At 41.1% G+C, this 25,482-nt stretch overlaps 1 protein-coding gene and 1 long non-coding RNA gene across 4 annotated transcripts; one reads left to right on the top strand and one right to left on the bottom strand.

The window, feature by feature from the left end:
• Positions 1-628: 628 nt before the first annotated feature.
• On the top strand, positions 629-15,382 carry LOC127009502 (uncharacterized). Of its 2 annotated transcripts, none has more exons than XR_007762020.1 (4): positions 629-1,498; positions 5,943-6,030; positions 11,886-12,064; positions 15,239-15,382. It is a non-coding gene; the product is annotated as an uncharacterized LOC127009502 (long non-coding RNA). The 2 variants fall into 2 exon arrangements; XR_007762021.1 differs by lacking the exon at positions 629-1,498 and adding an exon at positions 5,474-5,775.
• Positions 10,490-24,881, bottom strand: LOC127009501 (DNA excision repair protein ERCC-6-like). Of its 2 annotated transcripts, none has more exons than XM_050882613.1 (14): positions 24,630-24,881; positions 22,542-23,244; positions 22,201-22,330; positions 21,569-21,714; positions 20,732-21,030; positions 18,822-19,958; positions 18,456-18,631; positions 18,081-18,226; positions 17,798-17,914; positions 17,369-17,464; positions 16,376-16,477; positions 15,897-16,075; positions 15,187-15,408; positions 10,490-13,770 (listed from the first exon to the last, which is right to left on the bottom strand). In XM_050882613.1, exons 2-14 carry the CDS (start codon positions 23,220-23,222, stop codon positions 11,865-11,867), a joined length of 5,337 nt encoding a protein of 1,778 aa, XP_050738570.1. In that variant the 5' UTR covers positions 23,223-23,244; positions 24,630-24,881; the 3' UTR covers positions 10,490-11,864. The 2 variants fall into 2 exon arrangements, with proteins under 2 accessions (XP_050738570.1, XP_050738569.1); XM_050882612.1 differs by having other exon boundaries at positions 24,650-24,880.
• Between the last annotated feature and the right edge of the window lie 601 nt (positions 24,882-25,482).

The following is a 25,482-nucleotide window of genomic DNA, read 5'->3' as shown; positions in this document are numbered from 1 at the left end:
AGTAAAGGTCGGAGCATACACTAAGGTGCGCGTGGCCTTAGTGCTTATCTCCGCCTCCTTCCCACGGTCAGAGGACAAGTGTGATATCCGGGGTACCACAGTTTACCTTCCTCAGGCTTCCTCAGGTACCCATTTATCGACCACCCTAAAAGAGATGATCAATACCTGGGTGAGCTGGAAACCGACCCCCCCCCCCCCCCTCCGGGCCGAAATCGAACCCTGCCCGCTAATTCTTTGCTAGACGCGCTAATCACTACACCAAAGCAAGAGACCATCCATAAATCTCAAGTATATACGCAATCTTGATTAACGTAGTCTATAAACTGGATAAGCTTATGACTAGTTAGAGGGTATAGTGGTCAAGTATACTTCTAAATGTATTCGTTGTTACCTTACACAGGGCGAAGTGTAACGTTACCCCTTCTGCGACATCATAATCAAAAGAGAACTCGATACGGTCCAGAGGCTGCCTGTAAAGTCTTGGTATTATAAGTCTGTTGTTTGAGGTTCAGGTGTCATAAAAGAGAAACAATTTGCCTGGATATTCATAAAGCCTTTTACGTGTGTGTGTGTGTGTGTGTGTGTGTGTGTGAAGGGGGAAGGGGATGAGGCGGGGTGAGAGGGCAGCCCGCCATCTACATACCGAGCCTGGATCATTTGCTCGATACACAAACACAGACGCCAAGCCGGAGTGCGTCATAACTCAGTATGCAAACACGACCCAAGGTGGCCACACGAACCTCTCGCACCCTCCCCCCTTTTCCTTCCTTTCCTCACCCCCCATTTCCCTGTCTCTCTCTCTCCTTCTCTCACCTTTTCTCTCTTCCTTCTTCTTTTCCTCTTTTGCTTCACGTCCAGTTTGCTCACCCGCCATACTTGTTTCCCTTCTCTTATCTCCCTCGTTTTATTCTATTTGCTTCAGTCACTGCTTTCATCACCCTTATCCTTCTCTTATGTCTCTTTTACCATACTTTTCCTACAATCCATTTATGCTTTTTCAATTTTTTCTTGCAGTAGCTTTTCACTTTCCTCACTATATTACTTTCTCCTGTGTCAAAATGTATGTTTTTTTCTGTTATCTCCTGTTTTATCTCCTCTCTTATGTATTCTTTCTGTTCCTTACTCCTCTGTTTTCTAATCTAATTCATCCTCCATTTTTCCCTGTCCGTTTTCCATTCTCTATCTTCCGTCCTTGTCGATCTAAATATCCTTTTTTTCAGCTTTCTTGTCTCTCCGGTTTATTTTCATCAACCAACCTTACTTCCCATCCTCTTCTACTCGTCATCCACTCCCACAGTTGCCTATCTTCAGTTTTCTTCATCAACTCCTCATTTCCCCAACGTCCTCTTCGTATAAACATCATTTTCTCTTATTCTTCTTTTCCTTGTGTCTGTAATCCTCTCCCACCCTTGTTTTCTCAAGAGTCCCTCCCACAGTGCAAGAACCAGCCGATAATGTGCTTGACACCTGCCTCCCGCCACTCACACGGAGCCCTCAGGTGTGTGTGTGTGTGTGTGTGTGTGTCACCGTTGCCAGATTGTCGTACTCAGAGTATAGTATTTACCGGTTTCTGACGTCTAACTATTGCCGAGAAACATCAGGAATTAACTATTGTAACGATAATTATAAGTGAATCTCCTTATTGGGGTCCACGAGACAGTTTTGGGGTCGGAAGTCGGTAAATATAAGAGGCTGAGTAAGACAATCTGACATCGTTGGTGTGTGTGTGTGTGTGTGTGTGTGTGTGTTACGCAAGTTTTTATACATCTATGAATTACGCTTACGTTAGACTTATTTGATTAGTGTGTTGCGAGTTATGATATTGGGGCTTTCTATACTCTTTTTTTTTAGTGTGAATTTAAATGTCAATTTTTATTTTTTTTATCTAGCTAGCCATTTTAAATCTTCGGTAATGTTTAAATATCAGGAACACCTAATCGTCATTTTCATAAGCTGTAACGTTTATTAATAGTCAGCTAATATATTTCTGTATTACTATAATTTATTTTCATCGGGACTTTTTTTTTTAATACGATATTTAACTTACATATCGGCCACAGCTGATAACTTGGCGGTAGTATTCTCAGATTACAGACGAAACAATATCTCTTTACGTCCTGCCTTTGGATAAGATAAAAATTTGTTTTCCTATTTACTTGTAATGATCAGAGGGAATCAAATGAAATAGAAGTGGCTCTCACCTCTCTTAGCGCTTCTGAGACGACCCTGAACCTCCACCTATAACGACCAACACCTCCGTCAGGGTCGTCCTCTTTAACCCCATTCACGAGGTCCTTGTTCCTCGTATTTTAATGGTCATGTTCCTGGCGCGATACCAATCTCCGCGCTGAGGGCCAAGCACATTTGATTTTTCATTTTCTCTCCCCCGAACCCTCGCCACGTGCTGCAGGGAGGAGGGGAGGAGCTGCTCATGTGCCGCGGGAAAGCCGACAATGGCCCGACATGAGCACGAATCAGTCTCTCGCTTTCCAGTATCTCGGGAAGGCAATGAACGACCCAGCGCATCGCTCATCCGCCGCCGCCTCGCCCGATCGCCGCATCTGCATTTTTGTAACACTTAAACAGGCGATGCTCGGCTCTTAACCGATGAGGAGTAGTCGTTTATACACACACACACACACACACACACACACACACATTTTTTATATTTAGGAACCACGAAATAAGCACAGGAGAGTATACCCATTAACACTTTTGGGGGTGGTTATAAATGCGATGAGGAAAATTACGTAAGATTGCAAAAGTGTGTGTGTGTGTGTGTGTGTGTGTGTGTGTGTGTGTGTGTGTGTAGCCTCGCACGCGCGGAGAGAGATAAAGAGAGAGAAAAATGTATGTATGACAGCACTTCACCCATAAAAAGAAAGTATTTGCTAGGTAGCGGACTGCAACACAACCTTACCGACGCTTTTGCCTCTCTCAACAAATATTTTCAAAGGCCACAAGAGAGATTAGACGAGTTTTCATGAGTATTTTTAACATCCATAGTACAGAAGCCTCGTCAAACTATCACTAGGCTCATAAAACAAGCCATGGAAATGCTCACAACCTCTACGAAAGCCTTATCAAATATAGGTGTGTATAAGCCCTAAAATGTATGAGACTACGGTTCCATTTTGCTTGTCACTCCCCCTCGCCCGCTGCCTCGCTCTCCCTCCCTTACAGCCACAACCAAACTCAGGCAGATAAAAGAACACACACACCCAAGCACCTTAAACTGTCTCGCTATATAGACATACATTTTTCTTCGCCTCTCTCCAAAGTTTAGCAGTTTCAGAAGAGGATTAACGTCGCTTGATTTTGGCGAATTTAGCGGTAAAGTCAGATATATTTCTCGTTGAGTGTGAGTGATGGCGGTATAACTCACGGCGGAGGTGCAGAGAGCAGAGGTGAGGAGCCGTCCAGCCCACCTCGGTCCACCCCACCCGCCTCCCTGGACACGCCTGAGAGAGGGAGGGGAGTGACGGGGAACATAGGTGGTAAAACTGACTCTTGAGGGAAGGAATGATGCTAGGTAGAGGAGTACGAGGAGAGATTGACGGTGAGAGAAGAGACCGATAACAAGAGTAACAAGAAAGGTAATGGTAATGGGAGTTATGTATGGTTTTGTGATTGGATTGAAAGGAAAGTTACGATGAGAATGATATTAATAATGATAATAATAACGATAATGACAATAATAATATGAAGGATGGGAAGATATAAAAGAAAGAAGAAAAAAAGATGAAGAATATGAAGAATGAGAAGAAAAAGAAAAAATGAAGGAAAAGAAAAGAAAAAGAAAAAGTAGAAATGAATAAAAAAAAAAACACCGAGGATGCGTAAACAACGCCAATGCAGTTTTTTTTTCCTTTTTTTTTGCCTCATTGACCTGCCTTCTTTGCTGTAGGGGAAAAAAAAAGGAGGAAAATGAAAACAAGGAACCAAAGGAGCAAATTAAATAGCTCTCGCCTTTTTTTTTCTTGATTTACGCGAGGATGTGCATGCACCGTTTGGTATACACAGCTGCAAGATCGTGAGGAATAATAGATGGCGCCACTATAAACACTTGCCTGCGCCATGACCAGCTTCGGCCGATCACCCAGTTCCCTAAAGAAAGCCTACCAGTGTATAGGCCAGAGCGTAAAAATAAATATGAAAGTAAATAAAATAAATAAAACTACAGGAAAGTGAGAAACAGATGTGAGGAATAGCTAGATAGACATACATTTTTCTTCGCCTCGCTCGTTGCCTTCAAAGTTTAGCAAATCGACGAAATTTCAGATTGTACAAACTAGCGAATTTCTCACTATATTCGCCACTCGGCACTTAGTAATACAAAAGTTATATTTCTCAAAGTTTATGGCGTCATTGGCTTTCGTCAGTCACGGAGCCACTAGGAGGTACAAACACTGGAGTAGTTGGGGTTCAGTCCGAGGGTGAGACTGTCTTGTTCACCACGCTTCGGAACTCCCTCACACAAGATGGAAATGCTTTCACTAATAACACCAGCTTGCGTGATACAGATTCTATACCACGTGGTGTTATTTGTATGTGTATGTGTGTGTGTTTTGTATGTTGCTGTTAACAGAGAGCAAATAGAGAGAGAATTAAAAACATAACATAAAAACGTAAGGAGTCTGCAAGAGATCGGTTGGGTGTGTTATAGTTATGCTGGAGGCGCTTCCCTCTCGTCAAATAGCTGCTTTAAAACGAGGGTAGTGTGGAGGTTTATCCCTTTTATTTGTCTGTTTATTTGTGGCACTTAGCAAATACAGAATTGTGTGTCGCAGTTAGAAGTTGACGGCGCTTCCCTCTCTTCAAATACTTGCCATGAAACGAGGGTAGTGTGAAGATTTATCCCTTTTATTTACCTCTTCATTTCTTTATCCTTTGTGTGTGTATGTGTGCGCTATAAAGAAGCACCACCAACACAGATTAAACATGAAAACAGCCAACGAACAAGACAGAGGCTACAGTAAAGGGAAAAAAACGAAAAAGAGAATTTGCACACGGAAGAGCGAGCGAGCCAGCCACAGCCTCAGTAATTGGCAGGCAACGCGGTGCTTCGGATGTAAGCAGCTTTTGTCTCTAGCACGCGGGAACACGGTGATTGCCAGCCCGGCCGACGATTTGAATACAGAGGGACAATAGACAGGCACTTGGCTCAATAATCACATGTAAAACGCTAACTCGTCTGTCCCTATGAATATTTAACGCGCTCTTCCATCACCGGGCCAAGTGGAGGCGTGTGCATGCGTGTGTGTGTGTGGGGGGGGAGGGGGCGGGTGTGTGTGTGTGTGTGTGTGTGTGTGTGTGTGTCCCTCCCCTCACCATAAATCCCCCTTCTCATGGCATGGTTATATAAAGCTTATTTTCGTAACTCTTCTTGTTTGGACCTTGAGATCTGCGTGTCCTTTCTTTCGTAACTCATGCAAAACGAACGACAAAAAAAAAGGGAAAATGAAGGGTCATTTAGTGTTTAAATAAAATCCAGGAAAAGCCATATAATTCAGTTTCAAATATGCCTCTAGAATTCCTTATTGATTATGCTTGTTTGTTTCGGGAGATGCTCAGACACATGACTTTGAAGCAGCACCAAACAAATGAAGTGAACACAAATACCGCTGTGAAACACCATTCGAGGAGTCGCTCTCGAGTTTAGCGTTCTGTTATGCGTGCGCGGGTCATCTTGTACCGCCGCTCCCCGACAAGGATAAGCTTTAACAAGGGTGCTTCAGGCCGGCGCGGCGTCACGACCTTACAAGCGTTGCCGTGGTAAGACACAGCCGTGACCTATAACCACAGTCCTAAAAAGATGAAAACCCGTTCCGTCTTGATACTCGCTGTTATATCTACACAGTACATTTAATTAGTGTTGAGGATGACTACTAAAGACTCGGTGATCTCCCTGTTTCATTATCTCATGTCCTGTTGCACTTCAGGCCCTGTCGAAGCACCGCGGCGCTCACCGGCAACACTGTCCAGACGCAGGCACGGGGTGACGGGGCGACTGACACAGTTGGTGAAACGGTAAGGCTGTGTTCCCCCCTCCCCTCATCCCCCTCTCTCTCTGTCACTTGTCTGTCAACTTTGGTAATGCTTCATGCAGACCAAACTTTTAATGTACCCACAGCACACAGTAAATCCCACTGAATCTAGGCTTCCTAGACGTTGCTTCACCCAGGGCCATTTCACCTCACAGGTCCTGCAACAGTAATTATGATGCATTAATGTCTGAGAAGAGCTCTCTGATTTAAAATTCACATCCCATGCAGGAACGTTCTGATATGTGCGTAATGCGTATGTGCTTTTAGCTGTGCACAGGCGTGCTGGCAATACTTGTGTTTTCCAAGCTGACCGGTAGCGGTGTGTCCTGTATATAGTCTGTCCTCAGTGACAGCAGCTTCCTGGTCTCCATAACTTGCACCAATCTCCAAGTGTATAACTTTATCGCAAATGTGTTCGAGGCCGCGCTCACTGCAGTCTGCGATTCGAACTACCTTACTGCGTTATTCATAGACATAACCAAGACGTGTATCTTGTGGGTGACCTGCAGTTATCTGATGAGGTTGCTGAAGCATCCCGTGGGATATCAAGCTGGACTTGGCATTTTGGCAAGCAGTGCAATGTTAGGGCAAGGTGCATACATTGTCTCACTGAACATTTCTTCATTGAGCTCATTGCGCTGCAGCGTTGGAAGTGATTCTCACTCGTGCCGTTCGTCGCCTTCTTTCAGCTGGGTTGGATTAGATTGCCAGCAGCTAAAAAAAAAAAAGTATAGCTGAAGCAGAGGAAAGTGCGTTTTGTTTCTTCACCACCTCTACCCCAAGGAAGCTGCAATGGTCTCCACGCCAAGGTAGGGACGAAATGGAACAGATACTCGGATGCAAAGAGTAATTCGTTAAGTCAATAATCACCAAGGAAATAGTTTACTGAGTAGGGGCTGTGTAGTCAGTGATCATTGCTTGAATACTTCTTTTCGCTCCGTTTAGTGCGGCGTCTGTGATTTTTTTTTCTCCTCGTGCTGTTCCTTCAAGCCCTGTTGAGAAAGGAAAGTATGACCGTGGTAGTAAATAAAATAAAGATAAATTACGAGTCGAGTAATTCATGTAACACCATTCATAAGACTCCGCATATGGAAATCGCTCTGACCTTGGGCGCCGAGGCTGCTACAGATTTAAGGGTCGTATTTTAAAACATTTCGTCGCCCAAGTTCACATATTTGACATGGCTTTCGTAGGAGCTGTAGGCCTTTCCAGGGGTAGTTTTATGACCCTGGTGGTAGTTTGACCCTTCTTCTGTGCCATGAACCTTAAAAAACACTCATGAAAGCCCGATTGATCCCCTCTTTGACCTTTTGAAATAGTTGATATGAGAAGCGATGGTGTCTTAAAATACAGCCCTAAGTGTCTGTACGTCGTCTAGGTAGCCCCGCGCCCCTGTGCCCCACCTTCACCCCTACACCGCCACCACGCCGCCGCACGCATACATACGACCTCATCACCACGCTAACTGGGCTAAGTGATGGTTCTTCCTCAGCCTTACCCTCAGACTGTCATTATCACTCAGGTAATTGATTTCTCGGTGTGAATATTTATGGAATGTTTGAGTGCGTGGCCGAGAGAGCGGCGGGCAGCGCGCAGGCCCATTCATCACCTGGCGGCCCCGGCGATGCCCGACCGTGAGAAAAATTAGCCGAACTCGACGTGGGTGGCAGCGCGCTCCTTCGCTCCTTCGTGTTATCTAGTACGGGTCGAAAACAAACGTGCAAATCAAAACTACGTGACTGAGTGAAAACCTTGTGAGTGGCAACGAATTCCGTTTTCTAATATGCCGCTGCTACTACGGGTTTTTTTTTTTTTTATTATGTTTATTAAGCGGACAGGATGATGTTTATGTTCACGGCGGCCCTGCAGAAACACTTGACAGATTGACTTCACGCTTCACAACCCTCACGCCTTCAGTTCGAGGCTCGCTACGCTGTATTCTATTGGGGGGCTGGAGGAGGGGTCTAAAAAATTTGCTCACCAATTTCAGCTCTTGTAAGTATTTTTTTATCTTATTTATACAGCTAGCGGCAAAATGTTAGATATTTAAACAAGGAAGTGACTGTTTACATATAGATAGACGGATAGGTAGACACTGATGGATAGATAGATAGATATGCAGTCCGTTATCCTGAGACTTAAGTTATTTCATCTAGAACGTCATGGTAAAAATTTGCTTTATTCTCGTTCCCGTCTCTCGTTTCCCATCGCATAAACTACTACGATGTTGTCACGTTTGTCTACTATTAAGTATTCCCGGGCGGAGTGGAAAAATTTGGACGGCTTTTCCGATACCCTCCGCCGCTGTCCACCCAACAGTGAATGGGTACCAAATATTAATCGGGGGTTGTGTCCCGTCTCCTAGGATCTGTTTTATTCTCCTATAATTCCTTCCCCTTCTGTTTCTCTCCGGCATATGACCACAGATGTTGCGCCGACTAAACGAAACTTTCCAAACTTCTACTATTAAATTTCAAACCTCTGGGAGAACCATAGGCGACAGTGCGGTGATCAAATCGCGTCAAAATAGTAATGAATTATACGAACCCGAAACTTAACCTCTGGAAGAACCATAGGCGAGAGTGCGGTGATCAAATCGTGTCAAAATTGTAATGAATTATACGAACCCGCGTTACCGTAGGCGGGGAAATAACACAAAATTCTCTCACAGCAGCCAAATCCGTTCCACAGTTCACGACAGTCACACATTTTATTGAGATTTTTTCCCTTGTTTTGATCCCTGGGATGTCTAAATTTCACGGGTAACTTCCGGGCCTGTCTATGTTTCACTGGAGTAGTTTCATATTATTCAGCAACAGTTCACTTATTTTTTTTTTTTTTATTGCTTGATCTAACATTTTGCATTTACTTTTCAGAGGGAAGGAAAGATATCTGATAAAGGAAGTGGGAGTACTGCATTCTTTTATTTTACCGTATAAATTCTAAACAAACACGCTGCATAAATAAAAATAAATAAAAAAAACAGGTAGCTTGAAAATTCAGCAGTGCATCGTTTCGTAAGCGCATCCCCGTACTACTGTTTCAAGCAAGGAGCCGATACATCATGCCATTCTCTGTGGTCTCAACTACTAAGCTCAGCGGCCCCGACACGCAACGTCGTGACTCGAGAAACTTCACTCAGGCAGGAGAGGCCTTACTTGAGGGCGCCCGAGGCCATTTTCTCATTACGGTATGCAGGTGTGCGGTGATGAACGTCCCGCGCAAGAATACGGTTGTTCGCTCACACTGTTTGCCCGACGCACGTGACGCCGCGGCACTGGGTCGCCGTGAAGGGAGAGTGTTCGCTACCGGGTGGGCGTGCGGGCGTGTGTGTCGAGGCGTGGAGCTGTCCCGCTGCCCCTGTGACCAGCCGCCGCCCACGCATTGTTATTAGTTGGAGTAGCGTGGACCCTGAATAGGTATTTGAAGGTTTAACAAGGAGGGCGAGAGATTAGTGATAATTTAGCTTTACGACAGCAGTTGATCCATGGACGAGTGTCTAGCCACCCGAGTGTGGCAGCCCGTCTCGAGTTTTAGACTCCGTTCTCCCTTAGTGCAGAAGATACTTCATGTGTCAGTTACGGCTACCGCTCCTCTGTCAAATTAATCAGGCAGTTTTGTTAGCGCGTCAGCGACATTGGTGTATTTTTTTATGTAAATCAGACAACGACCAAGCACCAGGAAGATTTAGATTATAAGCCATTTTAGCATAAAAAAAAAAGAAATTAAGATGCTTAGTTGACACGGGAGCATGGACGTGCGAAAGAGTACTTCATAGACAATGGTCTTAATCAAAATTGTCATCATGAACAGCTTCTTACAAACGCAGGATGGCAGGCCAAAAGGCCATCGTTAGGTACATTGTTTTAAAGTTTATTAGCTCACTCTAACCATATCCTCTCTGATATAAGGTACACCTTTTCTCGCCTTTACTTCATCATAAGCTTTCTTTGTCTAAAAAGGCAAATAATCTCTATCAAGGAACTCTTCTACAAAGTATTGCGCAACGGGCGCCTCACTTGTTCTCAGAGTTTGTATTGACGCGGCTCGAGCGAGAAGAGTGAGACTCCGAGCTCCGACACCGAACCGATGTTGTAGGAATTAGCTCGGAGTCGCAACATGGCTCTCAATGAGAGGTCCAACTTGCTTACTTTTTCTGTATTTCACTCACCGCTATCGTTTACTTGTCCTGTTTCGGCTCCAGTACATCGCAAACATCAAGAGATGGCTTTATAACAAACGAATAGGGCAGATTTTAGAAAGAATTACCCCACCCCAGTTGATGTTCACTCAGTTCTTGCAAGTCTCTTTCTACAAGAATCAGGTAATAAAGACATCAAACGAGCTGAAGCATGTCAACTAAGCATACCGTACATTGCGACGGCAGCGCCGACAAAACATTAACCGTTTTCTTTTTAAACTCGGGGAATCCAAACATATCATACTATTGAAAAGTATTTATTGATGTATGTTTCTGTTTATAAAAAGTCAGGTAACAACATTAGCAAGTTAATGAAATTAGAACATTACTACAGTGAAGCCAGAGTGACGAGATCATTCTTGCTCTAGATCCTGCGGGTCTTTTCCTTCCCACAGCTCTGCCACACAGCCCCAACACCTATTTATTTCTCTCATAAGTTACCTGTAGCCAACATATGAGAGGAAAAGACAAGTGTTGAGACTGTGTGGTAGAGCAAGGGGTAGGAAAGCATCTGTGGGAACCAATGCAAAAATTATCTCGCCAATCTGGTTTCACTCTAAGAGCAGATGGTCAGCTGGTACATTGACATTTTTGAATGGTTGCTGTACATTTTACACACTATTATTATAGAATTTGTATTCAATTTCCCATCACCATAATAATGAACCAACCTTGAATGAAACGCTGTTAATTGAGGGCTTAGTGTATTCCTTTTTTGTATTTTTAATTAATTCTTTCAAAAGTAGAGTATCAGGACCTAATCTGACTATTTTGGGGAACTCTCCCAGTCCTCTGTTCATGGAAGCAGTGTTCTGAAGTCTCTTCTGTTCACTCTCTTGAACAGTATCCTTTATTGTGAAAGATATGACATCGGAAAATGATGGAATTATTTTTTTTAGCACTGACAGGGCCATTTCAGAAGTTTATTAAGTGGATTTTACTTTTCAAATTTCTAACAATGCATCTTGAAAAATAATTAATAAATTAATTAATGATATAATAAAAATGAAAACTAATTTCCCTTCATGAAGAATATACAGCTACATCACCCAACCCTTGGGTATGCCCATGTATTCAATAATTAATACATTTTCAGTAAAAAAAATATACATATGCATTTTTTACAGTGGGTTAATGTATAGCACATTAAAAATACTATTTTTACAACAGAACTAAATAACAATTTGAAATATGTGAATACATATATACAATCTTTAATAAATTACTTTGTATATTATTAAGTAGTAGAATGTATAAATCAAGGTTTAAAGCAAATCCTGAAACCAAATTACTAAGTGGTGATTGTGCACCAGCACCTCAGCACACAGAGTTTACCGTTACTCCCCCTTGTTTGTCCCGTCGCCTTCTCTTGGGATATTTTCGTGGGAGGGAAAGAATTCCCTGTTTTCTCATCATGTGCTTGAGGTAGGATTGTTTCCTCCACTTTACTGGGACATATGAAAAGAGTTTCCAGGACTTCATCTTTGAAAGTAGTTTTAAAAAAATATATGTAAACCAATTTGACCAATTCATAATATTTATGCATATGAATATAAGCATACATTAGATATATATCAATACTGATTAAGTTTCCAGCAGTCTATCACATTTTTTCACTATCTAAATTCTCCTTTCAGTGACCAGATGCCTTTGCCACTGCTCTCCCTGTGAAAGTCACAGATCTGGGTGAGGAGAGCCTTGAAGAAGGGTGTCTGGCTGGGGGGCAAGCGTTCCTTGAACCTAGCTAATATTTCCTGAGTACTGGCTTGCCCATCAACTTCTGCTTGGAATGCCACAAAGTTCCTGATGTCTGCTAGTAAGTCAATGTTTTCTTGCACCTCAGGTTCTAAACTCTCTTCATCAACTGTAGCTGTTGATGGATAGTCAGGGTTGTAACCTTCTCCATCCTCATCCTCTGAATCGAGAGCAATACCGCTGTTTCTCTGCCTCATTCGGGAAAGCAGTTGGGAGGAAGACAGCATCCCACTTGACCCCTCACCTTGGTCGCTAAGAGGGATGGCTGATTTGTGCCCATCATCTTCCTTTATGGTACTAGTATTTTTCTTCTCAGCCAACTTTTCAACAAACCCTCCACTAAACATTGGGACTTTATTCTCTTTACAATTGTCATCCTTGCTTTTGCTTCCTTTTGCAGAAGGAATTTCATCAAATACCTGACTCTTCTTCTTCCCAAATTTAGGTGTGCTCTTTGCAGTCGATGGTGTTGTATCGCCTATTGGTTGAGGTCTGAAGCACCGAGACCTAGAGGCTCTTACGGCCTTCAGAGCTTCCTTGGCCACCCTCTCGGCCTCCCCTTCCACCAGTAAATAATCTGCATCATTACTGTTCATTATTGCGTCATGGCTGAGGGCACCATGGATCCCAGATTTACGGAAGAGCTTCTCAAGGACGTACTGGTCTTGCGACTTTGAAAGTTCCTGTTCTTCCTTTTCCTCCTCCTCTGTTTTCCGAAACTTTCTCTTCTTTACTAAAAATTCAATGCGCTCTCCCTCAAACTTTTTTCCCTTCTTTTTGGATTCCTTATGTTTCTCTTTGTCCCTAACTTTATCCTTTTTCCTATGTTTACCTTTATGTCGAATCACCTCTGTACCTGATTCACTGTTTGTTCTTGAGAGGTCGGACTGACTTTTTGGGTCCTTGTTTTTATTTGTATTATTACTCACACTTAATGCCTTGAATAATATACTTTCAGTTAGTTTGGATTCTTTTTTGTCATTTTCTGGTTTAACAGCTGCATCAACAGAATTATTTTTAACAGTGCTTTCAGATGAATCTCCATGTGAAACTGTACTTTCAGTTGAATTTGTCACATCCTCTGTATGCAAAGTCTTGGTTTTATCTGGTATCAAGTTCTCAGATGCATGATTATCTATGTTTTCTTCATTACTACTATTTTCTGTCTTCTTTATATCAACCTCCATCTCTGCATCATTGCTTTGAGATGTAACATTTGAGTCACCAGTGTTGCTCTTGCCTCCCTTACTCCCTGAAGCTTCTCCAATAGTCATAAGACCTGAGGTTGACTCATTTTGTGACTTTTTAGAAGTCCCAATTTTTTGGCTCAAGAATTTAGCAAGTTCTTTCATCTTTTCCACTTGACTAGGTTTTATTTGTCCACTGCAGTCATTTCCTTTGTCATCTAATCGTTCTGAGCTCTTCCTCTTAATCTTTTCACCATTTTTGTACTGGGTTTTACCAGTGTCTTTTTTCACTAATGGTGCTCTCTTTTTGGGTGCATAGCTATCTTCTAAGATTTCACTCAGTTCAATTTTCTTTGGACTTTTCCTCACTCCAAGTTTAATTTCTGAACCAGTGCCAGCAAATATTGCTGATGATTCTGTCTTCTCTTTTTCACCCTCAGTCAGAGAAAAAAGTTCATAGAGATCATTAGTCTTGAAGAATCTTTGCTGCTTTGGATCTTTCAAGACACGATTGGTCAGGAACTGTTTGAAGATCTGCCGATGGTAGATCTTCTCCTCGATGGTACCAGCCATCAGTAGCCTGTTGGAGATAGTTATTAAGTGTTTGCTACTAACAAACATCAGGTGCCTTTACCCCTTTCAACCTTGTCAGACTCTTTGACAACATTGAGAGAGTGGGCTTTCATCATTGGGTGCATCAGTATCCATCATTAACAACTTCACAGTTGGGAGCTGCCCTGCCCACGTCTATCCCATGTATGTGTACTATCGAATCCATTGGCCTCGAGAACACCAAACTCGAGCTGTCACTCACGGAGACAAGATATGGCAGCATCGCTCTTGTCCCCCAGGTCCCCTTGGGGCACTGACTGTCAAACGTCTCTAAATAGTCTCCAGGTGAGAGAGAGAGAGAGAGAGTGTGAGTTGAGAAATCAATCAATCAATCAATCAATCAATCAATCAATCAATATATATATATATATATATATATATATATATATATATATATATATATATATATATATATATATATATATATATATATATATATATATATATATATATATATATATATATATATATATATATATATATATATATATATATATATATATATATATATATATAATCTGGAATTTCAGAATTTCTTTGCACACACTAATAATAGATAGTAGTAATAATAATAATGACATCATTAATTTTAATAATAATTACTAGCCTATTATTATAATAATGACCATAATAATATTATTATTATATTACTACTACTATTAACTCCTCTCTCTCACACACCTGGAAACTATTTTAGAGACGCTTGACGGTCAGCGCCCCAAGGGGACCTGTGGGGGAAGAGCGACGCGGTCATATCTTGTCTCTGTGAGTGACAGCTCGAGTTTGGTGTTCTCGAGGCTAATGGAGTCGATAGTGCATACGCCCCGTGTACAACTGCTCTAAGCACTTGGCCCAATGAGCCTTCTGCCCATCCACTTCTGACACGAGGCAACCATCTGCTGTTTGGATCCAAAAGCCCACTCCTTTAATTTTGTTTCTTTGGTATAAGTCGCTGTTGTATGTAAATTTTCAGCCTGATTGCCAATTCAACCAAATAAACTATATAGTAATATTTATCATTATATTTTTTTGCTATTTTCATACTTGTTCTGAGCCTTGCACTGTTTTCTACAGTTATCAAAGGGGCTTCAAGGTCAGTAGGCAACAGGTTTGACAATAAATGGGTAGTTCATAAGGTAGGAAACTAGTTATGGGCATGTTATATGACCATTCTTTACCATGTTGGGTGGTAACTTTGGTCTTGGTTGTGTGTCTGGAACAGATTACCCATACCTAAATACATATATTACAATGTATGCCGAAACAATAGAAAAGCTGTATCAAATAACATTCAAGAATCAGTTACATTCTTCCTAGCATACTCCAGTACTAACTATCATCCTCTGAAATACTTAACAATATTGAATACATTACTGTGTCTTACCTGTAAATAGTGACATTGCGCAGCTGGCCAATCCTCCACGCCCTCTCCCTAGCCTGAGCGTCTGTGGAGGGGTTCCAGTCAGGGTCAAAAATTATGACGCGATCAGCACCAGTCAGGTTCACTCCAAGGCCGCCAACACGGGTGGTGAGGAGGAACACAAAGTAGGATGAGTCAGTGTTGAACTTCTCGATCAAAGGCTGGCGGGAAGACACTGCTGTGGCCCTGCAAGAGATGGTAGCACAATTACATAATCAGAACATGTATTTAGAGTAAGAGGAAAAAAATTTAGAATACTGCAGTAGATAAATCTTGTGCTTAGCCAACTGCAGAGGTGCCAGCAGACAACTGCCTTTCTTGTATTTTTCACTTTTAAGCTTATGACCACATCATGACTCTAAGAGAAAATATAAGATCATGTTACTAATGTTTTAGTAACAATCACAAAGCCTGAAAATTTGAAGGTTGAAATCTTAATTTCTTAATAGCTAAAACTTCACACCTTCCCATCACAACAATCATCATTATTGTCCACAAGTTGCAACAATGCCTGGGCACAAGCTCCATTTTTCAATCAAATTTCTTTTTATATGGCTGTTTCTATTTGAATATATACTGTATTTTGTGTAACAACTTTCTTTTTCTCCTCCTTAAGGTATCATCTCTTCAAACCCCATTTTCCTACAGACAAATATAAAGGATACTGGACTAACCCATCCATTTTGAGGTAGGAATAACCTTCATCCATTAGGAACTTCTCCAGAATGCACATCATTTGGCATGACTGGGTGAAGAGTAGAACTCTATGGCTCTGTTGAGACCAGAGGCGCAGAATTGAGTGCAGAACATGCATCTTGCCAGAGCGTGACCACCACCCATATCTCAGTTCAGGCTGTTGGTCAAAGGGAAAACATTCACTTGAAGAAAGTAAAATGAAGAAGGAAGCAATTACATACAATGAGCTAAGATAAGAGGTTGAAGCTTAAAGTAATAAATTCACAAAACAGTAAAATAATATATGACAGAGTCCTAGCCAACAATGTTTTTTTATAAAGTTGCTATCTAGTTTAAAAGTGGTATAACTGCATTCTCAATTGCAAAAAACAATATTCATATGCTTTATGGATTTTTATCTTGAGCTTTGCATGACAAAATAAGTAACAATAACATAAAAGGTTTGTGAAATGCCAACCTGAAGTCCGGAGTCCCATGCCACGTCTTCGCCGCGTGGGCCTCCCGTGTACAGGTCTGGGTGGTTACATATCTTGCGAAGGTTGATTAGCCCCACAAAAACCTGAAATGTTCACATATGCATAAATGAAACTTTTACACATAGGTAGTCATATGACAAGGTCTCATTCGTTTTCCATTTACGTTTTCCAATAACTTTCTGTAGATTTTACTTTCAAGTTTAAGGATGGACAGATAATCCATCTATTAAGAGGCACAGTGGCAAGTGAAAAAGGCCGTTCAGATACTTTACTGGTTTTATGTATTATCAATAAACCCTCTCCTTAAAAGTACTTCGTGTTATGCCTCATTCTTGAAAAATAATATTCATTCGCTTGTGCATAGTAAAACTTGGATGGCTGCCTAGGATAAGTCAGACATCTTTGAGCAGCAAGACATTTTACAGGATGATAGTGTCTAATATATTGTGATGAGTCAGACATGCTACATCCCACAAATGAAACATAACAGAAATAGTTATGTTTGAAAATAATTGCAGAATCAATCTACGGAACATGAAAGAAAGTTGAAGGTAAGTTCAAATTTAAAGCTGTATCGTTTTATTGTGCTGAGCAAGAGAAGGCAGTAACAGACCTAAAAATAGGATATGAGTCAGCCAAGAATTAAATAACTCAGTTCAAGAAAGAAAATAAAAGGCTGAAGAAGTAAAAAGATAAGATGGCAACTTCAAGAGACTGAAATGAAAACAAAAAATATATAAGGAACACATTGATAACATCCAAGAACACAAGGTTTGGGAAAAATAAATCGGGAGGAACAGAAGGTCAATTTAAGAAAGATTACAGAACAACAGAAGAAAACACAGACGATGGAAAAGGTTAAGAATCTAAAAGGCAAGGGCACTCAGGTAAGGGAGATAGCCAATAAAAAAGTGTGATCATTTCTGGTGTGAAAAAAAAAACTTTGCCAATAAGAACAGACTTCTTGAACTGACCTTTGCTCGCCCACCCACAATGGCCTTCACCTGGTCTCCATTCAGATAATCCTGATAAATCTTACGTTGCTCATCACTCAGTCCACAAAAGAGAACCTGAAATAAAACAAGAAAATTAAACATGATTTTGGGTGGATATAGTCTTTTTCATGTATTTAGTCAATGGTCAATGATGTACTAAACCAACATTGCCAGATTGTCTTACTCAGCCTCTTATATTTACTGACTTCCGACCCAAAAACTGTCTAGTGGACCCTATTAAGGAGATTCACTTATAATTATCGTTAAAATAGTTAACTCCTGATGTTTCTTGGCAATAGTTAGGCATCAGAACCAGTAAATACTATGCTCTGAGTACAATAATCTGGCAACGGTATACTAAACCACGCTTCTAAAGTTGGTAAGTAATTAAAAAATATATACATTTACCTGCTCATTTTTGTCCGGCAAATTGAGGTGACTTCTTACATCATTCTTCATTCTACGCAACAGGAAGGGATTTATGGTGTCACGCAGCATGGAAGCACACTTGAAGGCAGTCTGAACCTGAAATGGCAAACATCCTATTAATGACAGCATCCTACCTCTTTAATTCTGTTGCAATGTTGCCTCTCTATCTCTAACTGCATGAACCAGGAATGAACATAGCATAAAGGTATGTACTAAAACTAATTCACGCACACCAAATACTTGTGGAATTAAAATATATTACCTCCAGTTTCGTGGCATTAGCGTAGCCCCCCTGAGTAATGGGCACTGCAAACTGCTGCAGAAATACTGGCAGTGTCCCCAGCTTGCCGGGGAACACAAAGTCAAACAGTGACCATAATTCCTTCAAGCTATTTTGTATTGGTGAACCTGAAAAGATTTTGATGCATTTTCATAACATGCAGAGTTCTAATCTCTATAATTGATATATAAATATATACACAACACAAATAAAATTACATTGCTCATTATTCAAAATATATACATTTAAATTAACTGAAAATTTATTTTTTTATATATTTTCTACTACATGTTGCTGTTAATTCATTATTATTTCCACACAGCCAAGGTAGCCTGAGGGTGAGTACTGAACACACACCTGAAAGAATTAATCTGTGTGGAGTCTGGAACCTCTTAAGAGCTACTGTAATCTGAGCTTCTGGATTGCGAATTTTATGTCCTTCATCAAGGATGATGTAATGCCAGTCATACTGCAGCAGTGTCTCCAGCTGGTCCCGCACACCAGTATAAGAAGTCACCAGTATGCCACAGTAACTGCAATGCACATGAAAGGACAAAAAATTAGTTTACTTTACATTTTTTCTTTGTCCTAATAAACAGATTATACAATGATTATACAATGTGCTGAACTTATAATATATTCCAAACTACCCAGCATTACCTAACTGGCTTTTGAACGAGAAGTTTTTTTATTATAGTATCTTACAAAACGTATACTTCTTACCTGTTGATGTTGTGGATGAGGGCCGGCCTCTTGCCCACGAAGGAGCCTGACTCATGCAGGACAGCCACCCTGAAGGGAGGCCACCACTTGTGGAACTCCTTCACCCACTGATGAAGGACAGTTGCCGGGCACACCACCAACACTGGTCCCAGGCCCTTCCACCTCTGTCTCCTATAGTTGAGGCCTGAATAGGACAGCCCCACTAGAAAGGATATTATCTGAATGGTTTTCCCCAGGCCCATTTCATCCCCCAGAATTCCTCCGCAACCTTGGCTTTGTAGCTCCCACAGCCACCGGACACATGTTTGCTGGTACTTGTAGAGCTTGTTCCATATCATCAGGGGAACTTTGTAGCCCCCTGTAAACTGCTCATAGCCTTCCTCTTCTTCCTCATCCGAGTCTAAATCTTCTCCTCTGAGGATTTTACTCTGTTTCCTTTTCAACCTCTCTTTTTTCCAAGTTTCGATCCTAAACAGATAATCATCCAAATTTCCATCATCTTTTGATTTTAAAGTTTTCCTTTTTGTTTTGGGAATATCATCCTCAGACAGCATTTCATCACTGTCCTCATCTAATTTCTTTTTTCTCTTTCTTCCTTTTGCAGTAGGTACCCTTTTCTCACTAGCAACAGCTTCACTTTCAAAATTGTCATCACTCTCTTCCATTAAATCAGGACTTTCATGGTCAGATGGAACGTATTCTGAACCACTTCCTTCATCTTTGCTGTCATAATCACTTTCTTCGAGGCTCATACGCTCTGACAACAACCGACGCGGAGGAAGCTTCAGCTGATCTGCTTCTGATGTGCTTGTGATTGTACCAGAGACTTTTTCTTTCTTTCTCTTCTTGGGATGAAGAATACGTTTCTTGAGAGGGTCTTTCTTCCCAGTGGCACCAGCCTTTGCCTTTTTCTTACGAGGTGACGCTTTAGTACTGTTTTCCGTTTTATCAGAATCATATATCCCTACATACTCCTTCATTTTCCTTTTCTTCTTTGGAATACCATAGCTGGGGTCACCTGAAGACTTCTTGTGGTGAACGTCTTTGCCTGACACATTGCGATGTTTTTGCCGATTGATTTGATCTTGAAGATATTGTTCAAACTTTCCAGCAGCTCCAGACTGCTTACCTGAAATACTAAAGACATCCGTTTGTAAGTTAATGCCATCACAAAATTACGATCTCATTATCTGGGCTAAATTTACAAGGAAAGTTGTGATGCTTTTACCATGGGAAGTTCTTGTGAGGGAATAGGGTATTGAAGATAGAGTCATATACATGTACTATATAGTTTGGGGCTTGAAAAATGAAACTTTACATTTTAATAAAAAGGCACGTTTATACTATGTACTCCAGAAAAGTTCAATATATTATAAGATGGAGGTATATATATACTAGTGAAAGGAGAGGTATATGTGCAAAGATGTGGTATGGATATGACAGCAAAAGGTGTAAATGACAGTGGTAGAATGGGTGAAATCAAAATCAGTGAGGTGGAATTGCTATCATATAAGGAAGCAGAAAGGTAATTATCTAGAAGGTGTATGAGGACCATATATGAGGGTGGAAGGGTGGCAGGGAGACCCAGTAAGAGGGACTGACAAGACCAAGGAGTGTATGCGAGAGAGAAGAATAGAGAGGAGGTGTAAGTGCTGCATAGAGTATATGAACAGTGAGAGCTAGAGATTTCAACCATGTCCAGCTACCCAAGGGAGTTCCCAGAGTAAAGATGGCATCAGAGGTATAGCTAAGCCTCACTCATTTCTTCCCAACACCACTTCCTTTTTCTGACTGCTATGATACATTTGGCATGATAGCAGTGCACTCTGCATAGCTTAAAGACAAAAAATATGTGAATGAGCACCACAGATAGCAGTGGAAGGACACAGACTGAGCAAACGCACACAAACCTGTCACTATTAGAAGGCTGTATGATTGTGCCAAAGGGTGTCATTTCCCCGCGGCTGATCATTTCAGCTTTAGCGGCATCCTTGGAAGCAACCTTCTTCCTCGCTGAAATAGGTTCCTTTGAGTGAGGTTTGGCTGGCCGAGGAAATGAAACGGTCTTGCTGGCGGTGGAGATGGTTCCAAACGGTGTCATTTGGCCTTCACGAATAAGTCTTTCTCTTTCCTTATCATCTACAACGTCTTGCTCAGAGACATCATCTGTATCTGGTATTTCTCCTTCTTCAAGCTCTAAATCATCAAGCTGAAATATAATTCTTACACTATAATAATGTTTCTGTCCTTGGATCATTACTTGTAGCTGCTAAAAATTGAAATATAGCCCTGAATGTTTGGGACTGCAGCCAATACAGGTTGAAAATCCCTTATCCAAAATCCCTCAGACCAAAAGTGTTGCGGCTTTTGGATTTCAAATTTCAGAACATGCAGGCCCTTTTGACATTTTCAACAGTATCTTTACACCACAGAGCACACAACACCTGGTAATCACAATGAGTAACGAGCAAAGGTGTTACTATGACGACTGCAGACAACAAACTAACGCAAAGCAGCAGCACACGACAGTTGTACGTGGTGGAACCTTCCTATCATTTTGTGGAATTTTCCATATGTGACAGGTCATGTCAGCATTCAAACAACTTTTGTATTTTGGAGGTTTTCAACATGTACTTATGAAATCCAAATAAGTTTTTATTTAAGGCTGGAACATTGCCTAAAGAAGGCTAGTAAAAAAAAATAGTTGTACTTTAAAGCTAAATATACTTGTAAATATTGCTCCATACCTCTTCTTCATTAGTGGTAGCAGATGCAAGCTTCTGTTGTAAGAAGTTTTCTCGAGCTCTCAGAGTCTTGAGCTGCTCAGTTTTGGTTTTCACTTCTTCCTCCACCTTAAAGAACATCCGAGGGTCTACAACACGCTGCCTCATACCTGGCCAAAACATACAAATTACATTCTGATGGTGTATAACACTGGGCAATACATGGCGTGTGGGTCCTCTGGCAAAACAGAAACATTCATTTTACAAAAGACTCAGGGTAATGTAGTAAAATAAATATCATAATATTGGTGAGCAACAGCTAAATAAGAAGTAAAACATTCATTCATTTCATGATGTCATTTCCAATATCACAGGACAAGGATAAGCAGGTAAAGGTTGTATACTGTGAATACAAGTTAAGGAGATTTAATTTAAGTACCAAAAGTGATATGCAACTCATCATCCACTCAGTGCTTTATCCATTCAGAGTTGATAACCAATGCTAATTCAGCCAGTGTTCAGGGGTATGAAACTGAAAAGTAACATGTTAATACTGGTCCACCATTCTTCAGTCAGTAATAATAAAATAGGCAACCCCTGAAATGGAACAAATATATAATGATTTACTTCACTACAAATGAAATATAGAACAATACCTGTCACTCTATTCCTCAGTGACTGCATTTTATTTTCTGCCTGCTTCCTCTCCATCTGTATATCTTTGATTTCCTTCTTAAGAATTTGAAATCTCTGCTTGCGAGTGTGCATTGTAACCACCTTGTCAACCTGTGGAAAAATTTAACAACTGAGAGACCTTGAAATAAAGTTCACTCCATCTATAATTAATGAATGTTAAATATGAATTTGATAATATATCCAAAATTCATATCTCATGTATTAATAGAGAACAAACAAAGGAGATTAACACACTCTAAATCATCTAAGTTTCATTAAAGTGTGCAATTATGCCAGAAAAAAGCAATAATCCTCTACTCACAGCTGCCTCAACATTGCGCTCCAGCGACAACTGGTCCACCACATTGATACCCAGCTCACGCAGCTCATCCTCCTGGGCCTGCTGATCTCGGGCAGCTTGATCAATAGGGCCAAGTAATGATGAGGCTTGCAGATCTTGGGCAGTTTGATCAATTGGGGTTGGCAGTGATGAGGCTTGCAGATCTTGGGCAGCTTGATCAACTGGGGTTGGCAGTGATGAGGCTTGCAGATCTTGGGCAGCTTGATCAATTGGGGTTGGCAGTGATGAGGCTTGCAGATCTTGGGCAGCTTGATCAATTGGGGTTGGCAGTGATGAGGCTTGCAGATCCTGGGCAGCTTGATCAATTGGGGTTGGCAATGATGATGCTTGCAGATATTGGGCAGCTTGATCAAGCGGGCCAGAAAGTGATGAGGCTTCACTGCCATCAGCTGTAACATCTTGGCTTTCTTCTTTGTCACTAGATAAACCAACACTTAATTCTTTAGCGATGAAAACCATCCCACCTGAATTTTCCTCATCTTCAGCTAAGCTTTCAATACTCCTAAGATCAGCAGCTGCATCCACCATTGCTATGTCACCGTTCTTCATATCCATATTATTGGAGTTGTAATCTTCAGTGCTGTTGCTTGTTTCGTTCATGATTGCCTCTATAAAAGCTGCGGCTACATTTGATTCCTCCATGTTTTCATGAATTTGTAGGTGTCTGTCAAAAAGAATAGCAAATATGTATTGTAGGTACCAAAACTAAATCTGATCTAAACCTAACTCAAACCTATCCCAAACATAACCTAAACCTAGCCTAAACCTAACCCAAACCTAACTTAAACCTCACCTAAACCTAACACATATATAACCCAAACCAAACCTTAACCTCACTCAAATTCCAAACTTGACCAAACCTTACCAAAATGTAACCCAAACTTACTTTAAACTTATCCCAGTCCTAACCTGAACCTAACAAAAACTTAACCCAAACCTAACCTGGACCTGACTTAATCCTAAGCCAAACCTAACCTAAACTTAACCCCTACTTAACCTAAACATAACCCACACCTAGCCCAAACTTAACCCTAACCTAATTTAACCCAAACCTAACCTAAGCTTAACCCAAGCCTAACCTAAACTTAACCCAAAATAAACTAGACCTAAATCTAACCTAACCAGTCAGGGGCACTCAGGTAACATGAAGTAATGAACCGACTGTGGTCAGGTCATTACTCTGTCAAGCTAAGGTCTCCAGAGACAGGTCAGGTCCTTCAGGTGTCAGGTGAGGACCACTCAGGTAACAATATAACATCAGAGGTCTCTGGAGACAGGTCAAGACTGGTAGACCTCACATTAAAGTAGCACCACACTTGGTGCATACTGGGGTAGACTACAAATACTGAGGTAGACTGCATACTAAAGTAGCACCTGGCAAAGAGTATTGGCACTCATCAAAAACAATTAAACTTTATAAATCTAACATCATCATCTAAAGGGGAGGGACTTTACCCTCTCCCCCCATTTAGCTATTTTTGCTGGATATGGTTATAAAGATAAATAGCATATATCAATCAGAAAAAGTTCAAGTCCACAGTGACAGGTTTTAATAGGTAAATAACCTACCAAATAAATTTCAGGTTCAATATGATAAAAAAGTGATTTACAGATGTTTGGGGTAAAAAGTTGTCCTGCTTAAAGTAGGGTCCTTTAAGGTTAAGAAAATGCTGTATAAAATATGCTACAGCTGAAAAAAGTTACTTAGTTTGTGATTTTTTCAGTAATTTGTACTCTCCCACCGAAAGCCCATGCATTCTCCAAAGTCCCCAAGTTAGTTCCGCAGAGGAATGGTAACAAGAAAGACATCGTTCAACAGATTTACCCAAAATTAACTGAAGACAAGAAATCAACACTTAATGAAGGCAGCCCATGAAGGAACAACGATAATTTGTTTTTCTTCCTTTCTTTTCCCTTTTTTTCAAGTCTTTCTTTTTTTCGCCCACTAACTATTCATTGCTTCTTACTTCCCTTCGTGGCAACATATAATATTCACAGTCATTCTTCATCAAACGGGTTAATTATCACAAAAAAAGACAGGACGTTTACCATCTGACATATTCCCTCACCGCATAAGATGACCGCTCACGCTTGTACTGCCGGCGACACGAGAGCACCCTTCAGCCTTCCAGGGGGTGAGCATACAACGTGCAGTGCTGACATCTTACAACGTTTGTCTGGGGGCTGGACTGACATGTACACAGTAGGTAACGTTTGTTTACATCACGTTCACCAGCTTCTGGCGAGGGCCTGGGTCTGGGTCTGGGGCTTGGCGGAGCTTTGGGAACGGCGCCACATTACGCAATCCTTAGCAAGATTGATTGATTGATTGATTGATAGTTTATTGTTGCAGGATCATTAGTGTGCCCTTAGTAAAGAAAAGGTTTGGCAATAATGTGGATAAAATGGAAGTGATGGTTGGAAGTAGTAAGTAGTCACAAGCCCCAAGGTGCAGTGTGAGAGTGAATGATAATTGATTAAGCAGGGTGAGATACTAGGTATGTACATGGGCAGGTAGGCTACATTATACGGGAGAGAAAAGATGAAACGAGGAAATTTAAGAATATGTGAAGCAAATCTTAGAAAATGAGGAATATGTAACTAACAGACATCTATCAATGCGAACAAAATCATAGCCCTTCATGCAAGCATGGAGTGTATATATGGGAGAATGCAACACAAACTTACATCGTCGAGAATCAGCCCTTTTGACCTCATACAAACATCTCATTCTTCATTTCCCTGTTATGAATATTAGTTTGTGTATAGAAGTCATTGCATATAACCCTTCCTGCAAGCATGGAGTGTATAAAAGAATGCAACACACACACATCATCGAGACTCGGCCCTTTTGACCTTATACAACCATCTCATTCATCATTTTCCTGTTACATATAATTGC

Source organism: Eriocheir sinensis, chromosome 41 (assembly GCF_024679095.1).
Source record: "Eriocheir sinensis breed Jianghai 21 chromosome 41, ASM2467909v1, whole genome shotgun sequence".
Classification (NCBI taxonomy): domain Eukaryota; kingdom Metazoa; phylum Arthropoda; class Malacostraca; order Decapoda; family Varunidae; genus Eriocheir; species Eriocheir sinensis.
This window is presented reverse-complemented; position numbering and strand designations above follow the sequence as displayed.